The sequence below is a fragment of the Ovis aries genome, chromosome 3, assembly GCF_016772045.2.
Source record: "Ovis aries strain OAR_USU_Benz2616 breed Rambouillet chromosome 3, ARS-UI_Ramb_v3.0, whole genome shotgun sequence".
Lineage (NCBI taxonomy): Eukaryota > Metazoa > Chordata > Mammalia > Artiodactyla > Bovidae > Ovis > Ovis aries.
The window spans coordinates 183,722,912-183,750,353 of NC_056056.1; the positions used below are offsets into that span (position 1 = coordinate 183,722,912).

At 38.9% G+C, this 27,442-nt stretch overlaps 1 protein-coding gene across 2 annotated transcripts in view; it reads left to right on the plus strand.

The window, feature by feature from the left end:
• Nucleotides 1-27,442, plus strand: part of AMN1 (antagonist of mitotic exit network 1 homolog) — a 78,705-nt gene that overhangs the window by 12,140 nt on the left and 39,123 nt on the right. For both annotated transcript variants that reach the window (XM_004006747.6, XM_012175065.5), the window contains exons 2-3: nt 24,588-24,720; nt 26,201-26,345. In XM_004006747.6, coding sequence (XP_004006796.1) covers nt 24,588-24,720; nt 26,201-26,345 — 278 coding nt within the window. The remainder of the gene's footprint in view (nt 1-24,587; nt 24,721-26,200; nt 26,346-27,442) is intronic.

Consider the following 27,442-nt stretch of genomic DNA (forward strand, 5'->3'; position numbering starts at 1 on the left):
TCTGGAGTGCAATGAAGTGTCCAGTAATGACTTATGAGATGTCAGTGTGTTTGGAGTGACTTTGGGCAGCCTGTATATTGAAGCTCAGGGCTGTGTTCCTGTGTTGCTGGAGAATTTGCATGGTATGTCTTGCTCTGGAACTTGCTGGCCCTTGGGTGGTACTTGGTTTCAGTGTAGGTGTGGAGGCATTTGATGAGCTCCTGTCAATTTATGTTCCCTGGAATCAGGAGTTCTCTGGTGTTCTCAGGATTTGGACTTAAGCCTCCTGCTTCTGGTTTTCAGTCTTATTTTTACAGTAACCTCTAGACTTCTCCATCTATACAGCACCCTTGATAAGACATCTAGGTTAAAGATGAAAAGTTTCTCCACAGTGAGGGACACCCAGAGAGCTTCCCAGAGTTACATGGAGAAGAGAAGAAGGAGGAGAGAGATAGAGGTGACCAGGATGAGATGAGGTGGAATCCAAAGATGAGAGAGCAAGCTAGCCAGTAATCACTTCCTTATGTGTGCTCCACAGTCTGGACCACTCAGAGATGTTCATGGAGTTATACAGAGAAGAGAAGAGGGAGGAAGGAGACAGGTGGCCAGGAGGATAAAGGAGGGAATCAAAAGAAGAGAGACAGATCCAGCCAGTAATCAGTTCCCTAAGTGTTCTCCACTGTCTGGAATACACACACAGATTCACAGAGTTGGGTAGAGAAGAGAAGGGGGAGGGAGGAGATAGAGGCGACCTGGTAGAGAAAAAGGAGAGTCCAAAGGGGGAGAGAGCAGTCAAGCCAGTAATCTCGCTCCCAAGTAAAAATGGGTACTGAAGATTGGGTTCTTAAAGGTACAAAATTGATAACAAATACCAAAAAGCAAAGATTAAAAATCTAGAGTAGAGGTTGGATTTTCAAAAATACAATATTAAAGGAAAGAAAAAAAGGAAAAAAAAGTCACAAAAATTATAAAAATATATATATATGAAGTTTGCTTTAAAAAATAGGGTCTCTCTTTTTTTTTTGCGAAGTAATAGTATTGTATAAAAATGAAAATTAAAGGAGTAATAGAGGACTTAAAAATTTTTTAAATAATGATAGTAAAAATAGTAAAAATATATCTAGGACTTTCTCTGGTGGTGTTGTGGGCAGTGTGGGGTCAGTTCATTTTTGGCTAGTTCCTTGATCCAGCTCATATTTCTCAAGATCTATAGGCCCCTTCCTATGTAGTCGGTACTAACGACAGGGTTGTAATCTATTGCACCTGTCACTTCCAAGACAGTTCCCTCTGTTTTAGCTTCTTCTGTTTGCTGGTCTCTTCAGTGTCTGATTTCCTCCCTGACACAGGGGGCCGTGGTGGACACTTTTTTAGGCTCACTTGTTCGGTCACACTGTGGGGAGGGAGGGACGCTGCAAACAAATAACACTGGCGTGTGCTCGCAATGTCTCAGCCACACTGGGCCTGCCCCCGCTCATGGCACGTGTGCCCTCCCTGCCCACACTGTTCAGGCTCTAGGTTGCTCCACTGGGAAACATCCAAGGCCAGCCCTGGGCTGCATGCACCTCCCAGGTCTAAGCTGCTCAGGTTCACATGCTGGGGTAGTCCTTAGAAGCACAGACTTGGTTGGGCTTGCGTTTTGTGCCCTTCCCAGGTCCGAGCAGCTCAGGTGATGAGGTGTTTAGCGAGCACGATCACTGTGACTTATCGCCTCCCCCATCCCTGCCGCTGGGTTTTCCAGAGGTACAACCGGCACACCTTCTCAGGTGGATGTTGAAATCCAGAACCCCAAAAAGTCTTAGTTAGCAAAGAAGCCTGCTTGCAGTTTTGTAGATAATGTCTCTCTGGGTCTGTGATTGCCCCCTTCCAGCTCTGGCTGCTGGTCACCAAAGGGGGGTGGTCTGCAGCCAGCTGTCTCTGTTCAGTCCTTTGTTCTGTGAGTGGGCCTGACAGTGTGTTACATTAGGGCTTTCGCATGGTAGGTATCCCACAGTCTGGTTTGCTCGCCCAAGTTAGTTCCCTCAGATTGCCCTCAGGGCATTCAGGCCCGGTCCTTACTCTAAGCAATGCAGCCCGCACCTCCCTGCCCAGCCTCTGCTTGCTAGTGGTGGGTGCAGGCATCTGCGCTGCTTCTCTACTGGGGGAGTTACCGTTGGGCACGTGATCTGTGGGTTTTAATTATTTATTTATTTTTCCTCCCAGTTATGTTGCCCTCTGTGGTTCCAAGGTTCGCCACAGATTCAGCAGTGAGAGTGTTTCCTGGTGTTTGGAAACTTCTCTCTTTTAAGACTCCCTTCCCGGGACAGAGCTCCCATCCCTACCTCTTTTGTCTTTTATATTTTTTCCTACCTCCTTTCAAAGACAGTAGGTGCCTCATATCCTCTGCCGGCATTCAGAAGTTGTTTTGTGGAGTTCACTCAGCGTTTAAATATTCTTTTGATGAATTTGTTGGGGAGAAAGTGGTCTCCCCATCCTGTTCCTCCACCATCTTAGGACTGCCCCCCAGAATCTTTAGTTTCTAGATAGATTACACAAAAGGTAAAGAAAAACCTTTTATAATATTAAGAGTAGATCAGTAATCTACTTTTTAACACAGGGGGCAGGGTGCCTCCAATTTGTATCAGTTTATTACTGAGCTCATTTTTAAAACTCTTATAAGTAAATCTATTTAAGTTTAGCTAAATTCCACCTTTCAACATAAAATTTATAAACAAGCAACTTTCTATATTCATTTAGACTTTGTATTAGTCCTTTTGCTCATTTTGGAGTAATCAGTAATTTTACTTTACAAAGTTACTGTATAAAATTACTCCCTTTCTTTCCATAACAAAAACACAACCTGTATTCTTTACATAGTCTTCCCTGATAGCTCAGTTGGTAAAGAATCCACCTGTGATGGGGAGACCCCAGTTCAATTCCTGGGTCAGGAAGATGCCCTGGAGAAGGGATAGGCTACCTACTCCAGTCTTTTGGGGCTTCCCTGGTGGCTCCATTGGTAAAGAATCTGCCTGCAGTACAGGAGACCTGGGTTTGATTTCTTGGTCAGGAAGATCCCCTGGAGAAGGAAGCAGCTACCCACTCCAGTCTGGCCTGGAGAATTCCATGGACGGAGGAGCCTGGCAGGCCACCATCGGTGGGGTCTCAAAGAGTTGGACACAACTGATCGACTTTCACTTTCATATAGAAATACATCCCATTTCTCTCTCATACCTTGTATACAAAGTTGTTTTCTTTCATTTTTGTTTCTAGTATTTATTTTTATATATGATTATTAAATTTAACTTTTATTAACATTTGTTTTCCAGTGGAAACTCAGAAGCATGCAGTTGTTGAACTGTCTATCATATAGCAGCATCCTGTAGTAGATTAGCAAATTCATGAATATATAATTACAAAACATATTTTTAGAGACTTTTTTTTTACAGTATAACTTTTTCTCACAGTTTCATTGAGAAATAATTGCCATGCAGCACTGTGTAAGTTTGAAATATACTGCATAATGACTTGACTGACATATACAGTAAGTTCAGTGAATTATTTGTCATCTTATATAGATACAAAATAAAATAGAAAAAAAAAAGATTTTTCTCATGATGAGAACTCTTAGGAATTATTCTCATAACAACTTTTATGTGTGACATACAGTGTTAATTGTATTTGCCATGTTGTACATTCCATCCCTAGCACCTATTTGTCCTATAACTGCAAGTTTGTACCTTAAAGATTAATGCCTTCATTCAATTCTCCCTGCTTCTGGTAATCACAAATCTGATATCTTTCTATAAATTTGTTTTTTGTTTTTAAAGTATACTTGTCCTACAACACTGTATTAGTTCCTGTTACACAAAATAGTGATTCAGTATTTCTACACATTTCAAAGTAATAACCACAATAAATCTAGTTATAATATCTCACCATATAAAGATATTTTATAGTTATTGATTATATTTTATATACTATGTTTTTCATACCCATGACTCATTTATTTTTAAACTAGAGGTTTATACCTCTTAATCCCCCTCATCTATTTCTTCCTCACCCCATCCCCTCCCCTCTGGCAGCCATCTGTTTGTTCTCTATATCTGTAGCTATATCTGTTTTGTTATGTTCAGTTTTGTCTTTTAGATTTCACATATAAGTGAAATTGCATAGTATTTGTCTTTGTCTGACTGGTCTCACTTAAGCATCATGCCTTCTAGGCCCATTCATATTGTCGCAAATGGCTATATTTCATTCTTTTTAATGGCTGAGTAATAGTCCATTTTGTAATATATATCACATTTTTATCCATTCATCTCTTGATGAGTGCTTAGGTTGCATCCATATCTTTATTATAAGTAATGCTGCATTGAACGTAGTGTAGTATATATCTTTTTAGTTTTTGTTTTCTAAAGATAAATACTTAGGAGTGGGATTGCTGGATCACATGGTGGTTCTATTTTTAACATTTTGAGGAATCTCCATACTGTTTTCTATAGTGGCTGCACCAATTTACATTCTCACCAGCAGTGCACAGGGCTTCCCTTTTCTTCACATCCTTGTCAACACTTGTTACTTCTCTTTCTGATAATGTCCATTCTAACAGGTGTGAGTTGATATCTCATGGTTTTGATTCGTATTTCCTTGATGATTAGTGAAATGATCATCTCTTCAGGTGCCTCTTGGCCATCTGTGTGTCTTCTTTAGAAATGTATCTATTCCGGTCCTCTGCTCATTTTGTAAGTTGTTTGTTTTTTAATGTTGAGATGTGTGAATTCTTTGTATATTTTGGATATTAAACCCTTATCAGTTATATTGTTTGCAAATATCTTTATATTCACTAGGTGGCCTTTTGTTTTGTTGATAGTTTCCTTCACTCTGCAAAACCTTTTTAGTTTAATTTAGTCTCATTTGTTTATGTTTGCTTTTGTTTCCCTTGCCTGAGGAGAAATAACCCTACAAGTATTGCTAGGACCAGTGTCAGAGAGCTTAACTACCTGTGTTTTTATTCTAGGATTTTTATGGTTTCAGGCCTTTCATTGAAGTCTTTAACCCAGTTTGAGTTTATTTTTACATATGGTATGAGAAATGTTCTAATTTTATTTCTTTAAATGTAACTGTTCAATTTTCCCAGGAATGCTTATTGAAGAGACAGTCTTTTCCTCATTGTATGTTCTTGCCCCTATGTCATAGTTTAACTGACCAAAAATGTTTATTTCTGGACTTTGTATCCTGCTCCATTTAACCTAATGTGTCTGCTTTTGTGCCAGTACAATACTGTTTTGATTTCTGTAGCTTTGTAGTACAGTATGAAATCAGGAAGCATGATGCTTCCATCTGTGTCCTTCTTACTCAACTTGTTTTGGCTGTTGAGGGGTCTTTTGTGTTTCCATACAGATTGTCAGATTATTTTTTCTAGTACTCTGTAAAATGCCAGTGGTGTTTTGATAGGAATTGCATAGAATCTGTAGATGGCCTTGAGTAGTATGATCATTGCAACAATATTAATTCTTTCAGTTCATGAAAACAGTATATCTTTTCATCTATTTGTATCATCTTCAATTTCTTTCATCAGTGCTTTATAGTTTTCTAAGTACAGATCTTTTACCTCCTTAGTTATATTTATTCCTAGGTATTTTATTCTTTTTGATGTAGTTGAACATGGGATTGTTTTTTTTTAATTCCTCTGTCTGATAGTTCATTGTTAATATACAGAAATGCAACAGATTTCTGTATATCGTATCCTACAAGTTTACTGAATTCACTGATCAAATATGGTGTTTTAGATGGTGGCGTTGGGATTTTCTATGTGTAGTACCATGTCATCTGCAAACAGTGATGGTTTTAATTCTTCCCTTCTTATGTTGATTCCTTTTATTTCTTTGTCTTTTCTGATTGCTGTGGCTCGGACTTACAATACTACATTGAATAGAATTGGTGAGAGTGGTATCCTTGTCTTGTTCCTTGTCTTAGAGGAATTGCCTTCAACTTTTCACTGTTGAATATGATGTTAGATGTGGGCTTGTCATATATGGCCTTTATTATGTCATGGTACATTACTTCTATACCAACTTTGTTGAGAGTTTTTATCATAAATAGATGTTGAATTTTGTCAAAAGTTTTTATACATTTATTGAGATGATGATATTTTTCTTCAGTATGTTAATGTGGTATAACTCATTGATTTCTTTGTGGATATTGAACTATTCAAGGATGAGATTGATTCATCCCATCCCTGATGACTCTTTTAATGTACTATTGAATTCAGCTTGCTAATATTTTGATGAGGATTTTCACATTTATGTTCATCAGTGATGTTGGCCTGTAATTTTCTTTTTTGTGATATTTTTGTCTGGTTTGGGTATCAGATTGATGATATTCACTCACAGAATGAGTTTGGAAGTGTTCCTTGGTCTGCAATTTTTTGGATTTATTTGGGAGAAACAAATAAACTTGTTAACTTTTTTCCTAAATTTATGGTAGAATTCACTTATAAAGCCATCTGGTCCTGAAGTTTTGTTTGTTGGGAGATTTTTAAATTACTGATTCAATTTAATTCAGATTCATAACTGGCCTGTTCACATTTTCTATTGTGTAATTTTTTTAATCTGCAAGAGGCATGTTTATTACTCAACCTCAGTAGAGACTTCTCCAGTTGTCGAGTGGTTAAGAATCTGCCTCCCAATTCAGGGGAGTTGAGTTCAATCCCTCGTTGGGAAACTAAGATTCCATGTGCTGCAGGGAAATTAATCGTGCACACCACAACTAGAGAGAAGCCCTCACACTGCAATGAAGAGCCTTTGTGCCACCAGCAAGATCCCAAGTATTGCAACTAAGATCCAACATAACTAAAAATAAAATAATAATAATAAATATTTTTTAAAAATTAAAAAATAAAGCAATTGTAAAAATTAAAAAGCCAAAAGTAGGTAAAAATTAATGTTTCAGTATATTATCATATTTAGAATTGGTCTAGAAAAGCTATGATAGGTAATGAATATCCATCATTTAATTTAACTTAGTATAAACTTTTATCTTACATCTATTTAATCTACTTGTTTTTAATAAGTATGCTTGGCCTTAAACATTAAACAGCTAATAATCATCTTATATTGTTTTTCTTGCTGACAAATTTTATAGCATAGAAATAGCACAAACTTCTTTGACTATTACCTTGGTAGAAATGGTTGTGTGTTCACATTATATTTAATATTGACAACCCTGAGGACAAGCCTGTTTTATTAAACTGACACATTTAAGTTGGCTTTTATTTAGCAAAGTTTATTCCAGATAATACAAACTTGAAAAACATGTGGGTTAGTCTCTATAATTTACATAAGTGCTTATTTTCCTTTAAGTAGATTAAATAGAGCTCTTTAAAAATTTTCACATAACATACATGAATTTGTGTATACATGCATCTATATGCATAAACAGACACAGATCATATAACTTTCATTTTAAAAATTTAGCCATGCATCAGGTACAATAATATAAAGCTTTTTTAAAAAAATAGCTGAATCCAAATTGTTTCTGACAGATGGAATAAATTAAGGTTACCTGCTTATGGCCAGAGTTTTACCAAAATTTTTCTGTCTGTGTGCTGTAATGATTCTTTTAGGGAAGCTATTTTTGGGGTCATTTTGTCTTTTAGAAGTTTTTGCCTACCATTGTCTCTGAGAAGTTTGGGATATTCTTTTTTCAAGGGTGTCACTAAGATGGACTATCATATCTAAATTAAAGATTCCCCAAAGTGGCTACTGTGAATCCAGTTATCCTTCATAAAGTTCACCTATTTTTTCAAAAAGTCTCAAGATATTGGTCTGTGATTTGGACCAGGTAGAACCCATCTTCACCTTAGATTCTCTAGGACATCTTAACTCTGAAGGGTACGGTTTTTGAACAGGTGTTCTGAAACCAGGGGATTACTCCTCCCAACCCCCCACTTTTTGAACAGGGTTGGGTACTTACCAAAAAGTTTCAGTAACAGTTCTTAGTAAAATTGGAGAGCTCAACACAAAAGGTAGTGATGCTTGGATCCAAGAGAGATTTACCATGAAACTCCATGGTCAGTGAGAAAATAGTGAGCATAATGAACTCTATTAGTACTGGTACTTGTTTACTCACCACGCCCTTGACTAATAAGGGGTTGTCTATAGGTCCCACTTCTGACACCAAAAACTGTCAGAAGAAAATAAAGAGAGATTTATTTGTTATGAATATTTTTTTGAATGGGGAAGAAGCTATTCATGAACAGAGACTTCAACTGAAAGTGGTTAGAAGTTCAGAGTTATGTAGTTACAGGATGATTTATAAAGTGAGAATGAGGAAGTCATTTAACATTTACAGTGATTGGCTATTACAGTGGAAGTTTACAGATAACAGGAATTTGGTTAAAAATGTTTATCTTATACTATTTTGGAAGATGATTTAAGTTTTACCTATTGTTATCAGAAGCATATATAAGAAATAGTCTAAGTTAACTTTTGCTTAAGTTCATGAAATAATCTAGCGTTTCACTTATGTAGCCTAGCTGGTTTTGTTTTCTTGGAGGATTTGCAAGCTTAGTTTCCATTTTATTTTAACACTAGCAAGTAATATATCGGAGAAGGTGATGGCACCCCACTCCAGTACTCTTGCCTGGAAAATCCCATGGGCGGAGGAGCCTGGTAGGCTGCAGTCCATGGGGTCACTAAGAATCAGACAGGACTGAGCGACTTCACTTTCACTTTTCACTTTCATGCATTGGAGAAGGAAATGACAATCCAGTGTTCTTGCCTGGAGAATCCCAGGGACAGGGGTGCCTGGTGGGCTGCCGTCTATGGGGTCGCACAGAGTCGGACACGACTGAAGCGACTTAAGCAGCAGTAGCAGCAGCAAGTAATATATACTAAATGCTAGTTATTGTTACTATTAATTATTTTACACCAGAAATTGTGCTGGAAATTGCAGTTATAAAGGAAATTGTTTATCTCCAGGAGCTTTCAGTCTATTAATATTGCCACAAAAAAAGTTAAGATTGAGAAGAACAATTGCTTTAATCTACCAGATGCCTTCTAAAAGAGTAGGATTTGACATTTATGTTATATCTCATAAACTTCTGGCCCTCAGTCCACAGTCACTTTTCATAAAAGAAAAATCTATTGATTCTCCTTTATGTAGACTCAGACTTGCATAGAGTCCTGAATAAAGTATCTTGGTTTAGTTCTTGGTATAGTTTTTATACTTCATCCAAACAGAATATCTTTACTGTCAGTAAAGACAGAGTGGTTCGGCATCTGAGAAAGCCGAGCAGCCATGGCCCATCAAAGGGTTCTTGGGGCACTTCAGAGGTTTCCCAAGGCCCATGGAGGTGGCAGAGGTCTCCTCCACCCACCAATGCCTCAGCCTTCATCCATGGCATCAGCTTCAGGCTTCACAAAAGTAAAAACAAGCCAGGAGTAAGACAAAACCAGTACAAAGAAATCCACAAGTCAAAACAGTTACAGTCAAGTTCAAGGAAAGCAAAGAACTTGATAAGCAAAAGCTACCAGAAAGATGGCAGAGTAAAAGGACATGCACTCATCTTCTTCTATGAGAACTCCAAAGTTGCAACTAATAGCTGAACAACCATTGACAGAAGAATGTTGGATCCCACCAAAAAAAGATACTGCATGTCCAGGGGCAAAGGATAAGCCCCAACAAGACAATAGGAGGGGCGAAATCATGTTTTGAATCACACCCCATACCCACCAGAAAGCTCAGAGGGCTCAAACAAAACATTCGCACCAGGACTCAGGGACCCCACAAGAGACTGAGCCAGACCTGCCTTTGAGTGTTTGTCTCCTGTGGGGGCATGGGTCAGCAGTGGCCTCCTGTGAGGACAGGGACTCTGGCTGCAGCAGACCTGGGAGGGACGGCATGTGAGCCCCACCATAGAACCACTGAGTGGATAACCCACAAACAGGAGAACAGTTACACCAAAGAATTTCTCACACTGTTGCAAAAGTTCTAGGGCCACAACATATTTCCCAACTGGGGATCCAGTAAAGGGACTGAGAACCCCCAGGGAATTTGACTTTGAAGGCCAGTGGGATTTGATTACAGAACTTCCACAGGACTGGGGCAACACTCTTGGAGGGCACAAACAAAACCTAGTGTGCACCAGGACCCAGAAGAAAGGAGCAGTGACCCAAATAGAGACTGAGCCAAACTTGCCTGTGAGTGTCCAGGAGTCTCTGGGGGAGACGTGGATCAACAGTGGCCGGCCATGGGGTAAGGAGCACTAAATAAAACAGTCCTGGCATAAGCCCTTTTGAAGAAGGTCACCATCCCCATACCATAGTTTGGCCTAAGACCAAACTACAGGGAGGAAACACAGCCCCACCCATCAACAGAAAATTGGATTAAAGATTTATTGAGCATAGCCCATCAGAGCAAGACCCACATTCCCCCACAGCCAGGCCTTCCCATCAGGAAGCTTCACAAGCCTCTTATCTTTATCCTTCAGAGGGCAGACAAAATGGAAACCACAATTACAGAAACCTAACCAAACTGATCACTTGGATCATAGTCCTGTCTAACTCAGTGAAAGTGAGCCATGATGTGTAGGGCCACCCAAGACGGATGGGTCATGGGGGAGAATTCTGACAAGACGTGGTCCACTGGAGAAGGGAATGGCAAACTACTTCAGTATTCTTGCCTTGAGAACCCCATGAACAGTATGAAAAGGCAATAAGATATGACATGGAAAGACGAGCTCCCCAGGTCAGTAGGTGCCCAGTATTCTACTGGAGAAGAGTGGAGAAATACCTCCAGAAAGAATGAAGAGGCTGAGGCAAAGTGAAAACAATGCCCAGTTTATACAATTATAATTATATGTGGAAGTGGCAAATAGATTCAAGAGATTAGATCCGGTAGATAGAGTGCCTAAAGAACTATGGATGAAGGTTTGTATCCTTGTACCAGAGGCTATGATCAAAATCATCCCCAAGAAAAAGAAATGCAAAAAGGCAAAATGGTAGTCTGAGAAGGCCTTACAAATAGCTGGGAAAAGAAGAGAATCGAAAGGCAAAGGAGAAGAGGAAAGATATATCCATCTGAATGCAGAATTTCAAAGAATAGCAAGGAGATTAAGAAAGCCTTCTTAAGTGATCAATACAAAGAAATAGAGGAAAATGATAGATTGGGAAAGACTAGAAATCTCTTCAAGAAAATTAGAGATACCAAGGGAACATTGCATGCAAAGATGGGCTCAATGAAGGAGAGAAAGAGCAAGGACTTAACAGAAGCAGAACATATTAAAAAGAGGTGGCAAAAATACACAGAAGAACTATACAAAAAAAGATCTTCATGACTCAGATAACCACGGTGGTGTGGTCGCTAACCTAGAGCCAGACATCCTGGAGTGCAAAGTCAAAAGGGCCTTAGGAAGCATTACTATGAACAAAGCTAGTGGAGGTGGTGAAATTCCAGCTGAACTATTTCAAATCCTAAAAGATGATACTGTGAAAGTGCTACACTTAATATGCAAGCAAATATGGATAACTCAGCAATGGCCATAGGACTGGAAAAGGTCAGTTTTGATTCTAATCCCAAAGGAAGGCAATGCCAAAGAATGTTCAAACTACTGCACAATTGTACTCATCTCACACACTAGCTAAGTAATGCTCAAAATTCTCCATGCTAGGCTTCAGCAGTATGTGAACTGAGAACTTCCAGATGTTCAAGCTGGATTTGGGAAAGTCAGAGGAACCAGAGATCAAACTGCCAACATCCATTGCATCATAGAAAAAGCAAGAGAATTCTAGAACATCTACTTCTGCTTCATTGACTACACTAAAGCCTTTGACTGTTTGGATCACAGCAAACTGGAAAATTCTTCAAGTGATAGGAATATCAGACCACTTTATCTGCCTCCTGAGAAATCTGTATGCAGGTCAAGAAGCAACAATTAGAACCAGACATGGACCAATGGACTGTTTCCAGTTGGGAAAGGAGTACATCAAGGCTGTGTATTTTCACTTTGCTTATTTAACTTCTGTGCAGAGTGTATCATGTGAAATGCTGGACTGGATGAAACACAAGCTAAAATCAGGATTGTTGGGAGAAATATCAATAACCTCATATATGCAGATGATATCACCCTTATGGCAGAAAGTGAAGAGGAACTTAAAAGCCTTTTGATGAAAGTGAAAGAGGAGAGTGAAAAAGATGGCTTAAAACTCAACATTCATAGAACTAAGATCATGGCATCTGGTCCTATCACTTTATGGCTAATAGACAGGGAAACAATGGAAACAATGACAAACTTTATTTTTGGGGGCTCCAAAATCACTGCAGATGGTGACTGCAGCCATGAAATGAAAAGATGCTTGCTCCTTGGAAGAAAAGCTGTGGCCAACCTAGACAGCATATTAAAAAGTGGAGATATTCCTTTACTGACAAAGGTCAGTGTACTCTAAACTATGATTTTTCCAGTAGTCATGTATGGATGTGAAAGTTGGACTATAAAGAAAGCTGAGTGCTGAAGAATTGATGCTTTTGAACTGTGGTGTTGGAGAAGACTCTTGAGAGTCCCTTGGACAACAAAGAGATCAAACCAGTCAATCCTAAAGGAAATCAGGCCTGAATATTCATGGGAAGGATTTGTGCTGGAGCTGAAACTCCAATACTTTGGCCACCTGATTCAAAGAACAGTGAGCCTTCATTGGAAAAGACCCTGATGCTCAGAAAGATTAAAGGCAGGACGAGAGAGGATGTGATGATTGGATGGCATCACTGACTTGATGGATGTGAGTTTGAGCAAGCTCCGGGAGTTGGTGAAGGACAGGGAAGCCTGGCATGCTGCAGTCTACAGGGTCATTAATAGTTGGATACAACTTAGTGACTGAACTGAACTGAACTGAAATACACAGTAGGTTAAGAGTAGAAGTTAGGAAAACAGACTACCTGGGTTCTATACATACACTTAATATTTACTAGTTATACAGTCTTATGCAAATGATATAACTTGTCTGAATTTCAGTTTTCTCATCTGTAAATGAAAGATCATGGTAATATTACGTGCCTTATTGAACTGCTATGAAGATTAAAAGCCAGTACATGTAAATTCCATGAAATAGTGGTTGGCACATAGTAAGTATTCATTTATATTAGTTATTAATCTTATTTCATACCTACCATGGAAAGCAGTGTAACAAGGGCTTTGTTACCTAAGGCCTGACCTTTTTTTCCTAAGATGTGACTTAGTTCCTATCTCTTAGTTCTGAACTCTATTCTAAGGTCCCTTGAGGGTTCCATGCAAATGATCCTCTGAACCTCTGTGGGCAGATTCAAGTCTTCCATCTCTTTGTATGCATCGTTTTTTATTTTTAGGAGTTACTATTCAGGTAAGCACCCTCTTCCAACAACACAAGAGATGACTCTACACATGACCAATGTGTAGATGGTCACCAGATGATCAATACCAAAATCAGATGGATTATATTCTTTGTAGTCAAAGATGGAGAAGCTATATACAGTTAGCAAAAACAAGACCAGGAGCTGACTATGGATCAGATCATGAACTCCTTATTACAAAATTCAGACTTAAATTGAAGAAAGTAGGGAAAACCACTAGACCATTCAGGTATGACCTAAATAAATCCCTTAAGATTATACAGTGGAAGTGACTAACAGATTCAAGGGATTAAATTTGATAGACAGAGTGCCTGAAGAACAATGGATGGAGGTTCCTAACATTGTACAGGAGGTGGCTACCAGAACCGCCCCCCCTCCCCAAAAAAAAAAAAACAGAAATGCAAGAAGGCAAAGTGGTTGTCTGAGGAGGCCTTAGAAATAGCTGAGAAAAGAAGAGAAGTGAAAGGCAAAGGAAAAAGGGAAAGATAAACCCAACTGAATGCAGAGTTTCAGAGAATAGCAAGGATAGATAAGACAGCCTTCTTAAGTGAACAGTGAATGCAAAGAAGTAGAGGAAAACACTAGAATGGGAAAGAATAGAGATCTCTTCAAGAAAACCAGAGATACCAAGGGAACCTTTCATGCAAAGATGGGCACAATAAAGGAGAGAAACAGCAATGACCTCACAGAAGCAGAAAAGATTAAAAAGAGGTGCAAGAATACGCAGAAGAACTATACAAAAAAGGTCTTAATGACATGGATAACCACAATGGTGTGGTCACTACCTACCGTCAGACATCCTGGAGTAAGAAGTCAAGTGGGCTTTAGGAAGCGTTACTGCAAACAAAGCTAGTGGGGATGATGGAATTCCAGCTGAGATATTTCAATTCCTAAAAGATGATGCTGTGAAAGTGCTGCACTCAATATGCCAGCAAATTTGGGAAAAACTCAGAAGTCACCACAGGACTGGAATAGGTCAGTTTTCATTCCAATCTCAAAGAAAGGCAATGCCAAAGAATGTTCAAACTACGCCACAGTTACGCTCATTTCACATGCTAGCAAGGTAATGCTCAAAATCCTTCAAACTAGGCTTCAACAGCATGTGCACTGAGAACTTCCAGATGTACAAGTTATATTTAGAAAAGGCAGAGGAACCAGAGATCAAATTGCCAAACATCTTTTGGATCATAGAAAAAGCAAGAGGGTTCCAGAAAAACATTTACTTCTGCTTCACTGACTACACCAAAACCTTCGACTCTGTGGATCACAACAAACTGTGGAAAATTCTTAAAGAGAGAGAAATACCAAATCACCTTACCTGCCTCCAAGAAACTTGTATGCAGGACAAGAAGCAACAGCTAGAACTGGACATGGAACAATAGACTGTTTCAAAATTGCCAAATGAGTATGTCAAGGCTGTAGTCACTGTGCTCATTTAACTGATGTGGAGAGTACATCATTGAAATGCCAAGCTGGATGAAACACAAGCTGGAATCACGATTATGGGAAGAAATATCAATAACCTCAGATATGCAGATGACACCATCCTAATGGCAGAAAGTGAAGAACTAAAGAATCTCTTGAAGGTGAAAGAGGAGAGTGAAAAAGCTGGCTTAAAACTCAACATTCAAAAAACTAAGATCATGCATCCAGTCCCATTGTGCATACAGCTAAGTTGCTTCAGTCATGTCTGACTCTTTGTGACCCTATGGACTGTAGCCTATCAGGGTTTTTTGTCCACCGGATTCTCCAGGCAAGAATACTGGAGTAGGTTGCTGTACCCTCCTCCAGGGGATCGAACCCAGCCAAGGATCGAACCCATATCTCTTGCAGCTCCTGCATTGCAAATGGATTCTTTACTGCTGAGCCACCAGGGAAGCCCCCAGTCACATCACTTCATGGCAGGTAGATGGGAAAACAGTGGAAGCAGTGACAGACTATACTTTCTTGGGTTCCAAAACCACTGTGGACAGTGACTGCAGCCATGAAATTAAAAGATGCTTGCTCCTTGGAAGAAAAGCTATGACAAATATAGACAGCATATTAAAAAGCAGAGACACCACTTTGCTGACAAATGTCCGTATAGTCAAAGCTATGGTTTTCCCATGTTCATATATGGATGTGAGAGTTGGACCATAAAGAAGGCTGAGCACCAGAGAATTGATGCTTTAGAACTATGGTGCTGGGGAAGACCCTTGAGAGTGCCTTTGACAAAAAGGTCATCAAACCAGTCACTCCTAAAGGAAATCAACCCTAAGTATTCAGTGGAGATAGTGAAGGACAGGGAAGCCTGGCATGCTGCAGTTCATGGGATTGCAAAGAATCAGACACAACTGAATGACTGAACAGCAACAGATTCAGTTAAGTATGCATTTAAAAAACACACGTGGCATATGAACCACTATGCCAATGATAGTTGGAAATAACTAGCATGAAAGAGGTATAGTCTTATGGGACTAGCACAAGTATATAGACAACTATAATATAGGTGGAGTAATGACAAAAAGAGGGATTAACAAATGGAAGTACATTCAAGAGGAAGTAAAAAGAACAAAGTCTGACAAACAGGAAAGTTAGAAATATGTGAGAAGACAGTACGTAGTATTTCTGTCTGGCTGGAAAATACAATAGTGGAATAGTAAGACATAAAGCCAGGTAATTAGGAGCAGAATGTTGGCCACGAGAATGAAATGAGTGTTTAATTTATGTAGCAGTGGGAAGTTATTGAAGGTTTTGGAACTATGCTGGGAGCAGAGAGAGAGTCGAATTAGGGAGCAGCTAAGAATAAGGGGACAGGAAACTGTTTTAAAATTTTGGGAAGGGGTAGAAAGAGCCCAAACCGAGAGACATATGTGATGATGGTCATTGCAAAATTCATTCTGGTAAAAGAGAGCTGGAATGTCCATCACTGGTAGAGGTGCCAGTATGCAGTTGCTAGGAGAGTAAAGAATAGATGTGTATGTGTTCACTTGGATGGAACTTGAAAACATAGAGCTTAGTGAAAAAAGATGAAAAGAGAACATATGAAGAAAAATTATCCAAAACTTTGAATTAAAACAAAAAGACTGACTACATGACCTTCATTGTCATATTGGAGTATTGTTTCCCATGTTAAGGCCCATATTTTCAGATAATACTTTCTAACCTTTTGGAGTCAAAATATGTTCAGACTAGTTGTTCAGCAAGCTATTTCTGGAGTTACCTTGGTTTTTGTTACCTTCTAACAAGGTAAGGAACTTGATCCAGAACAGCAGTCAGCTGTTACTAAGTGCGCTGTTTAGTCCAGAGGAATGGGACTTCTCCATGATGTAAACTGCTTGGTTTACATCCTTGCCTAAGTTCATAATCTCTTCACTGGGCCAGCATTTTAATAGCACTGCCTCTGGCTCTGAGATATGGTGAACAGTTTTGAATAAAGGGAACAAAGAAAGACAGGAGTTAAAAATTACTCTGAAGTTTTTAACTTTGTTGACCAGAAATATTGTGATATCGTTAGATAATTATGGAGGAGTGTCTTATCAGGAAAATTAATCAGAACATCCAGTTGAAAAACAAATAGCAGTTAGAAATATAATTTTTAAAAATTTTAAACCAAAAAAAGCCAAACAGTTCAGCTATTTCTCCCTAACCCCTACCCCCAGCCTCCACCTCCAAGAACCACCAGTCTGTTTTCTGCATCTATGAACTTTTGTTTAGGTTTTCTGTTTTGTTTTGTTTTCATACTCCACAAATAAGAGAAGTCATATGGTATCTGACTTTCTCTGTCATCTCACTTACCATAATGCTCTCTAGGTCTGTCCATGTTGCTGCAAATGACAGGATATAATTCTTTTTTATGGCTGAGTGATAGTCTATTGTATATATGCCACATATTTCTTTATACATTTATTCATTGATGGACAGTTAGGTTATTTCCATATCTTAATATTGTAAATAAAGTTGCAATGAACATGGTAGTGGAAATACCTTTTCAAATTATTATTTTCATTTTCTTTGTGTCAGTTCAGTTCAGTCAGTCGTGTTTGACTCTGCGACCCCATGGACTGCAGCACACCAGGCTTCCCTGTCCATCACCAACTCCCAGAGCTTGCTCAAACTCATATCCATCGAGACAGTGATGCCATCCAACCATCTCATCCTCTGTCATCCCCTTCTCCTCCTGATTTCAGTCTTTCCCAGCATCAGGGTCTTTTCCAGCCTGATGGGCTGCCGTATGGGGTCTTACAGAGTCAGACACGACTGAAGCGACTCAGTAGCAGCAGTAGATGGATGCACAACTCTGTAGAATCACTAAAACCCACTGTTATGTCAGTTATATCTTAATAAAGCAGTTACTCCACAAATGATCCTTTTTTGCTAAGCTTTTAACTTTTAGAATAAATGATGTAAATTTCTGTTAATGGTAGAGCATCTGATTTCAACATCATAACAGAGTTGAAGAGAATGAGAGCTGAGAATGTCTGAACTTGTCACCCTTCTTATTCCTTCAGTTCAGTTCAGTCGCTCAGTCGTGTCCGACTCTTTGCGACCCCATGAATCACAGCACGCCAGGCCTCCCTGTCCATCACCAACTCCTGGAGTTCACTCAAACTCACGTCCATCAAGTTGGTGATGCCATCCAAGCCATCTCATCCTCTGTCGTCCCCTTCTTCTCCTGCCCCCAATCCCTCCCAGCATCAGAGTCTTTTCCAATGAGTCTTACTCCTTGCAGTCTATTAAATATGAATTACGTAAAATGTAGAAACATAATGATACATAGTTTTGGTAAGTGAGAGTGATATCCATGGAGATGTGTTACCCAGATCACCCTTCAAGGAAGGACTTTCTGCCCACCTTCAGAATTTACCTCTGCTGACTCTGCACTCACCTCACTTCAAGTCACACTCTTCCAAGAGCAGCCCACATTGATGGCAAGGATATAAAATCCCAGTCAAAACTAGAATTCCTGTTTAAAACCTAGTGTCTCATGCCTTTATTATGCACAGGTATATGGTCTGAATTTTCACTATTAATATCCTCAGATGGAAAAATACCATTTAACTATGCTTTGGAATTTGTGAATATTCATTAGGCCCTATTATGGTCTAAATGTTTTTGTATCATATGTTGCAATCCTACCCATAAAGGTGATGCCTTTAGTAACTGGAGCCTTTGGGAGGTGTTTAAATCATGAGGGTGGAGCTGTTACCAAAAAGTGTGGGGTCTGGCTGCTCACCACCCAAAATCCAGTAAGCAGGCCGGGTTGGTGGAAAGAAACGTTTGCTTTATTTCAGATGCTGGCAACTGGTGGGGAGGTTGAACATATGTCCAAAGGCCAACTCCCCACCCCAAGAAGCAGAGAGTAAGAGCTTTTATACACAGAGTCAGGAGTGGGGGATGCTACATGGAGAAACAGAAGTCATCTCTGACAGTCATCCTCAAATTGGTCATTAGTGGTCTGACCAGTGTCATCTTGGTTGTTTTCAGTTCAGTTCAGTCCAGTCACTCAGTCATGTCTGACTCTTTGTGACCCCATGGACTGCAGCATGCCAGGCTTCCCTGTCCATCACCAACTCCTGAAGCTTGCTCAAATTCATGTCCATCGAGTCAGTGATGCCATCTAATCATCTCATTCTCTGTTGTCCCCTTCTCCTCCTGCCTTCAATCTTTCCCAGCATCAGGGTCTTCTCTAATAAGTCAATTCTTTACATCAGGTGGTCAAAGTATCAGAGTTTCAGCTTCAGCATCAGTCCTTCCAATGAATATTCAGGACTGATTTCCTTTTGGATAGACTGGTTGGATCTCCTTGTAGCCCAAGGGACTCTCAAGAGTCTTCTCCAGCACCACAGTTCAAAAGCATCAATTCTTTGGCACTCAACTTTCTTTATGGTCCAATTCTCATATCCATACGTGACTCCTAAAAAAACATAGCTTTGAATATATGGACCTTAGTTGGCAAAGTAATATCTCTGCTTTTTAATATGCTGTCTAGGTTTGTCATTGGAGAAGGCAATGGCATCCCACTCCAGTACTCTTGCCTGGAAAATCCCATGGACAGAGGAGCCTGGTAGGTTGCAGTCCATGGGGCTGCTAAGAGTCGGACACGACTGAGTGACTTCAGTTTCACTTTTCACTTTCATGCATTGGAGAAGGAAATGGCAGCCCACTCCAGTGTTCTTGCCTGGAGAATCCCAGGGACAGGAGAGCCTGGTGGGCTGCCGTTTATGGGGTCGCAAAATCAGACACGACTGAAGCGACTTAGCAGCAGCAGCAGCAGGTTTGTCATAGCTTTTCTTCCAAGGAGCAAGTGTCTTTTAATTGGTTTTAATTGGTTGTTTTATGTACGGTTAATCTTCAGTTCCAAAATCCATTTGTTACCGTTTCTTTGAGGCCAGTTCTAGGAACTGTGACAGCTCATTTCATGGGTACAGTCTGGTCATTATGTAGTTAACTTCTTCACCCCTATGTTTTAATATCTATAAAACAGTTCACAGGATATGGCTCAGAATATTATCTGTAGCCTTGAGAAAGAACTAAAGGTCCTTGACTATGCTTAATGCCTACATTATTATTTGGTCTCTTTTGACTGTTTTTCTTTGTTTTCCACATTTCTCACTTCTCTGATTAAACTTTCTCTTTGACTAAAGTTTTCCACAGACCAAAGGCAGACAGAGGACATGGGGTAGGGGTAAGGATGATAGAGTCCTGCTCCATTTCAAAATCTTACAAATTGGATTAGTGTCTTTACAAAGAAGCTCCAGAGAAATCCCTAGCCCCTTCTACCATAAGAGGACACATAGAGAAGGTGCCAGATGTGAGTCAGGAAGAGAGCCCTAACTCAACCATGCTGGCACTTTGATCTTAGCCTTCTAGCATCCAGAACTGTGAAAATTAAAGTTCTTTTGTTTAACAGATCTATCCAATCTATGGCATTTTGTTATTGCAATTCAACCAGACAAAGACAGTGTCCTTAAGTGGAGGAAAACTCAGACTTTCACCATGAGGTTTGCTTTCACAACACCAAGAACACAGGATTCTCACGCAAAACTACTTCTGCCGAAGAAGTGTTAACAGTCAAAATTTACAAAGTACCTAAAGAACAAAATAGCATGAAAGAGACTCAACAGAAAATAGGACAATTGACACTTTATTAACTTCGGACAGTAAAATAACTTGAAAGATATTTTAAAACAAATATATTGGAAATGTTCAAAAACAAAGCAACAGTTATTCTTAAGAGATGAATATAGATAAAATAACAGATAAATTTAAAAAAATTAAAAGCCCTAGGAAAGAAAAATGTAGTCATTGAAATAACCACCTAAATTTCCTTGTATCTTTCATAAGAGGTGATAGACTGGACTTTGACCACATCCTGTGTGTTGAAAATAACACCTGCTGGTTACCTTCCCCCACGCCACACTTTTTCACAGTTAGCTGAATCTGGGGCCCAGTGGTTACTTTTGAGGTCATCACTGCAGGTTGGCCTTATCCTGCTACTTGGAGTACTACTGATATGTCAGGAGACATTCAACTTTAAGGAATCGACTTAAAGAAATTGTTTTCTTCCTTTGTGTGCTGTTTCTCAAGGGCCCTCTGTTCCTTATCAGTTCCTTGAAAACAAATGAACAGAGCTACACGCAGTTCTTAGGACTGAGGTCATGAGACAGCACATACATGGATTCCCTTCAGTGACCTTTTACTTTAAACTATTCAGTCACATCCCTATTACTCAGATATGGATTGTCTTTTGGCCCTGTGACGATTATTATTCACCTGGTTCTATTTTTGCTCAACTTTATTTTTGCTGCCTAAAGCTTCCTTGTATGGGGATATATAAGCACACTCTGCCACAAATAAAGCACCCTTGTTTCACTCGAGACTTGGGTCCCCTGCGTCCCTCTTTTCGTGGTCTCCAGTCCCCAGGTCCCAGTCTATAAAGACCATGACGTTGATAGCTGTTCACTCACTAAGTCATATATCCAACTCTTTGTGACCCTGTGGACTGTAGCACACCAGGCTCCTCTGTCCTCCACTATCTCTGACAGTTTGCTCAGTTTCATGTCCATCGAGTCAGTGATGCTATCTAACTACCTCATCCTCTGCCACTCCTTTCTCCTTTGCTTTCAGTATTTCCTTGGATCAAGGTCTTTTCCAATGAGTTGGCTATTGATAATAGCTTTAATTAAGTGCTTTAAGAGACAAATTGAACAGATTAGGTTTTAGCCTCTGTTGGTCAAATTAAAGTAGCTGATAGAGTGGCATACTTCCATGAATATTTGAATTAAGCCAAGAACTTACTGGGGTGGATTGTTGGAAGAGGCGACACCATGGACCTGCACATTCTTGCTGGGTATACCAAGAATGCAGGGCCTTGATTACCTAGGCCATTTCTCAAGGTTGCGTTTGTAGTAAACAGCCTTGAGAGATGAAGTATTTTCTCCTTCCAAAAAGAGCAGTGTTGCTTCCGGTTGCTATAAAAATGGTGAACCCCCTCAAGCTCAGTGTTTCTGTCTTGTAATACAACACACTACATGAGTAAACATCTATCTGGACCAACTTTCCTACATTATACTGTAGGACCTGGGGCATGGATAACCAACACAAACATGAAGCTCCAGCTACTACTCTTTTTCTTTTTTTAAATTTATTTATTTTTGACTGAACTGGGTCTTTGTTGCTGCCCATGGGCTTTCTCTAGTTGCAGCGACCAGGGGTTACTCTGCTCATTGCTGTGGCTTCTCTTGTTATGGAGCACAAGCTCTAGGGTGCACAGGCTCGTGCTTGTGAAGTATGGGGTTAAGTTGCTTAGCAGCATGTGGGTTCTTAATTCCTGGACCAGGGTTTGAACCCCAGTCCCCTGCATTGGCAGGCAGATTCTTAACCACGGAAGAATCCTGGGAAGTTCCTTGGCTACTGCTCTTATCCTGAGTAATAAAGTCGTTTTTCACTGACCCAGCATTCTTCTGCCAGCATTCATAAAATGATAATAAAGCTAACTCATAAACTGGTAAGTAGGATCAACTCTCAAATTCTGCACAACTCTTGACAGTTATAAAAATCAATTACAAGAGAATTTTTAAGCAAAAAATGAAAGGTAAGGGACTTCCCTTTGGTCCAGTGGTTAAGACTCCATGTTCTTACTGCAAGCGGCATGGCTTCCATCCCTGGTCAGGGAACTAAGATCCCACATGATGCAACTAAGACCCAGCACAGCCAAATAAATAACTATTTTTTAAAAAGTACAAGTATTGCAAACTAAGAATTCTACAGATTTAGTAGAAAGAATAAGAACATAGAAGAATTAAATGATACTAATCAATGAATAATCACATACACAGTGGCTCAGATGGTAAAGAACCTGTCTGCAATACTGGAGGCCTGGGTTCAGTCCATGGGTTGGGAAGATCCCTTGGAGAAGGAAATGTATTCTTCCCTGAAAAATCCCATGGACAGAAGAGTCTGGTAGGCTACAGTCCATGGGGTTGCAAAGTGTTGGACACGACTGAGAGATTAACACTAACACACATAATATATTTATGTGCACATACATGTACATACATGGAGAGAGATATTTAGGCACACATATATAAAACACAGAAAGAGAACATTGGAACTCTCAGATAGAAAGTACACATTTTCCGAATATTTATAGAGCACATACAAAATCAGTCATGTATTTGACCACAAAAATAGCTAATAAATTTAAGTAAAAAACATAGCAAAATAGATAAAAGATATGAATAGACTATTTTGAGGAAAGAATATCTAGATAGCCAGCAAGTTTATAAAAAGATGTTAAACTTACTAGCAATTAGAGAAATAATTAAATTAGTAATGAGATACTAGTTTTCACCCATGATATCTGTAAACATTTAAGAGTAAGCAGATCATAAAAATAGTGCTCAGTGAAAAACTAAACAAATCTGTGACAAATACCACACACATAAATTAGAAATACATCCATAGAACAATCATGTTAAAAGGATACATATAACAAAAGGATACACATTAGACATTAGAATGATTTCCTAGAGCCAGGGGATGAGATTGGGAAATGGACATAATGAAAATAAATGGAAAAATAAATAAATAAAATGAACAATAACATATATTGCTCAGCGATGTAGAGGAAAAGGAACTCTCCAACAGTGCTGATGGGAATATGAAGAAAATAATCTGACAACATATGTTATATCCTAGAAACAGTGGAATGCTCCTCAATAGGGGATGACTAAGTCATCTACACTATGAAATACAATATTTAGCCACTAAAGGAGAATTAAAACTATACTTGATGCTTTAAAGAATTATTATTAAATGAGTTTGTAGAAAAGTGAGTATACACTGATGCCATTCTAAGAAACAGTAATCTCTCCCCACCCCCACCCTAACTTTTAAAAGTATGTGTGAGAACATAGATACATGTGTGAGTGAATGTGTGTGTGTGTATGTGTGTGTGTGTGTGTGTGTACAAGCACAGAGGAAAAATAAGAATATACAAGGAATAGCATGAGGAACTAAACTAATGGAAGGGGGAAAGATAGGAGAAAGAAAGGCAGAGGCAACCAAAAGAAGAAAAGAAAAAAAGACCGCACTAAAAAAATTCAAGTGTGTATATGTGAAAGTATTTGTAGGCAGAAACTAAGAAAGATTTGTATTTATTTAACATACAAGTATCTCAGATAGTTGGACTTTCAGGCCACATGTCAATATGAAGCATGTTGGTTGTATGGGTCTTGGTTGTTGCCTGCCTTAATGACTCTGTGATATGTAATACTGGCAGTAAGTTTATTATCTCTCTGATTTGTACTATTTGTGGAATCTTTGTGGTTACAGTTCTTTCTTGGTCCTTATACCTGTACAATTTTTAGGAAAAATAGTGAAAGCAAGTTTGTTGGATTAACACATAAAATTTGTCAATTAATAGGCCCTAGTTTAATGTTTACTTAGGAATGTATGTGACTAAAAGCTTGATAGTAACTGTGTATCTTAGGAATTGGAGAGACTGACTTAAGAAACATTTTTTGTCATTCAGAATGCATTTTAGTAAGTGATGGATGCTGAGAAAAAGTTGTAGAGGAAAAGGGCAACTTGTTCATAACTGAGGCTTTTGAATCTTACCAAGCTTAGGTTGTAAATATTCATATAAAATGTGCACCCATTTTTTCTTTCTTGTTTATGAAAGAACTAAGTACTAACAAATGCATTAAACAAATATTAGGAGTCAATACCTGTATAGTGTAATTTACCATATTGTATTTGTATTTCAGATGCCTTTGGTGCTTCATGAAGAATATTTCTAGATATATCACAGACATTAAGCCTTTGCCACCCAACATAAAAGATAGACTCATCAAAATTATGAGCGTGCAGGGGCAGATAACAGATTCAAACATAAGTGAGGTAAGAAAATATACAACTGTAAAGCAAGCTTATTATATTTTACTGTTGAGTTATCATTTCAGATTTTTGGAACAATGTTTTATATTAGGATGAGTAATTTTAGAATATACTAAAGTTCTTTTTTTCTCCAGATAACCATAATGTCCTTGTGTAATAGCTTCTAAAATAATCTCCCTTTGACTTCCCTGGGGGTCCAGAGGTTAAGACTCAACGCTTCCGATGCAGGGGGTGCAGATTTCATTCCTGGTTGGGGGACTAAGATCCCACATGCTGAGCAGCCAAAAAACAAAATAAAAATTAAAAATCTTCTCCCACTGTTCCAGTTATTCCCCTGTCTTCATGGTACCAACATCCATGAACTACCTATTTTCAAGAAATGTTAAATGTTTTGGTTAAGTATACCTTAATAAATCTGGAAAAAATTAAAATGCAGAGCAAAAAAAATGAATGGAAAAAAAAGACCCACAAGAAGAAATATGAATGTTACATTGTCACTCTAGGACACAAACCACACCTACGTGTAACAGTACAGTGTGCAGTACACTTGGATATTTTCTATTTTATTCTAGTATGTCTTATTTCAATTAAAAAATGTTGATCATAGCCTACTAGATTGGTTTTATCCATTCAAGGATAACAATCAGTTAAAAATCATTCTTCTAAACTCTTTTCATTCTTCTTCTGGCCACCTCACTCCATCTAACTTATACTTACTCCCTTTCCCTTTATATATGTTAGTTGCCCAGTCGTGTCTGACTCTTTGTGACCCCCATGGACTGTAGCCCACTAGACTCCTCTGTCCATGGGAATTCTCCAGGCAAGAATACTGAGTGGTTTGCCATGCCCTTCTCCAGGGGATCTTCTGTATCCAGGGACTGAACCCAGGTCTCCCACATTATAGGCAGATCTTTACCAACTGAGCTTCCTAGGAAGCCCTTTTCCCTAATTAAGCTAAAATTAACAATTCTGTAAGGGAGAATGTATAGTAAAGCTTCTGGCCTGAATGAAAATACCAGCCTTGCCACTCTTTCTGACACTGAACCTCAGTTCTCTTAATTGTAAAATGGGTTTGCAACTATCATCACTCACTGCCTACAGAGATTAAAGACTTGTACCTGCTGAGCAAAGAAGCACATAGCTAGACTCTCTCATGATAGTCAGAAACTACTGGAAGAGGATAAGCACCCCACTACCTTGGTTCTGCTTCCATATCTAATGGGTTCTTATTCTGTACCAACTGTCTCAGTAGAGCTCTGTGTCCCAACAAGACTTTGGGGACACTATAAGCTGCACCCTCAGTTGGAAGTAGACTTGGTTTTTTCTGCTTTTTGTGTCTGTCTTCTCACAAATGCATTTCTGTATTCTTTGCTATAGTTTTCACCTGCCATTTCTCTGTTATGACCATTAAAACACTGAATATGGAATAAATATTTATGTCTGTAGGAAATTTTAATTTTTCAAAATAATGTATGTATTATAGATTTTACATCCTGAAGTCCAAACTCTAGATCTACGAAGCTGTGATGTTTCAGATACTGCTCTCCTGCACCTATGTAACTGCAGAAAACTGAAGAAATTAAATTTAAATTCCTCAAAAGAAAACAGAATTTCCATAACTTCAAAAGGTATGTTTATTAACACTATCAATTACGAATGAATTGGTACAGAACTATTCACCATAGTTTTGGAGCAGAGAAGGGGAAGCTATATTAAAAGATAGTATGAAGATGTCAGTCAGTCAGTTCAGTCGCTCAGTCATGTCCAACTCTTTGCTACCCCATGGACTACAGCACTCCAGGCTTCCCTGTCCATCACCAACTCCCAGAGCTTGCTCAAACTCATGTCCATTGAGTCGGTGATGCCATCCAACCATCTCATCCTTGGTCATCCCCTTCTCTTCCCACCTTCAATCTTTCCCAGCATCAGGGTCTTTTCCAATGAGTCAGTTCTGAGAACCCCATGAACAGTATGAAGGTGTCAAAGAAATAGAAACTATATTTATCAATTAAAATATTCAAAATAAGCTAGAGAATCCTAATTAGAATTCTTGCTTATAATCGGTGCTGAAAGTTAGGAAATACGTTGTCACTATTTAAATTTTAAATATATTTAAAATAAACATGGCTAGATAAATATTTTAAATATTTGCCTAGTATAGTGAAATAAGAAATGACCAGTTCATAACTTTGTTAAGACTTTTTTGTTGTAATATTACAACAGAAAGTTAAATCATTAACAAATATTTACTAGGTTCTCTTCTATCAGCCTGTATAACACATAGTTTTGTAGCCAGAACTGCCTCATTTTGAACTGCACAAAACTTGAAATGTGTATTTTCAAGTTGCCCCATTTTGAGCTGCACGAAACTTGAAACATGTATTTTCCACTCCTGCTAACCTAAGCAAGCCTCAAAACAGTTTTAGACAATGACTAATTGACTAAGAAAGAACTAATTTTGCTTGCTTAATTCCAGATACCAACTTCAAGGACATTGGCAGGGAAGCTGAAACAATTTAGACTATAAGCCAGTCACATAACAAAATCACCAAACGCCCAGTTCTCTGAAAGCTATAAGGATCTAACACACACTCCTAAGTTGTTTTCACAGGAAGCAGACCAGATGAAAACTGCTGACTGCAAGCATGTAGACCCCAGACCAGTTGAAACCAGAAGACTGGTGATGTTTGAAACTTCACCTTGATGCCAACCAGTCTGAGAACTG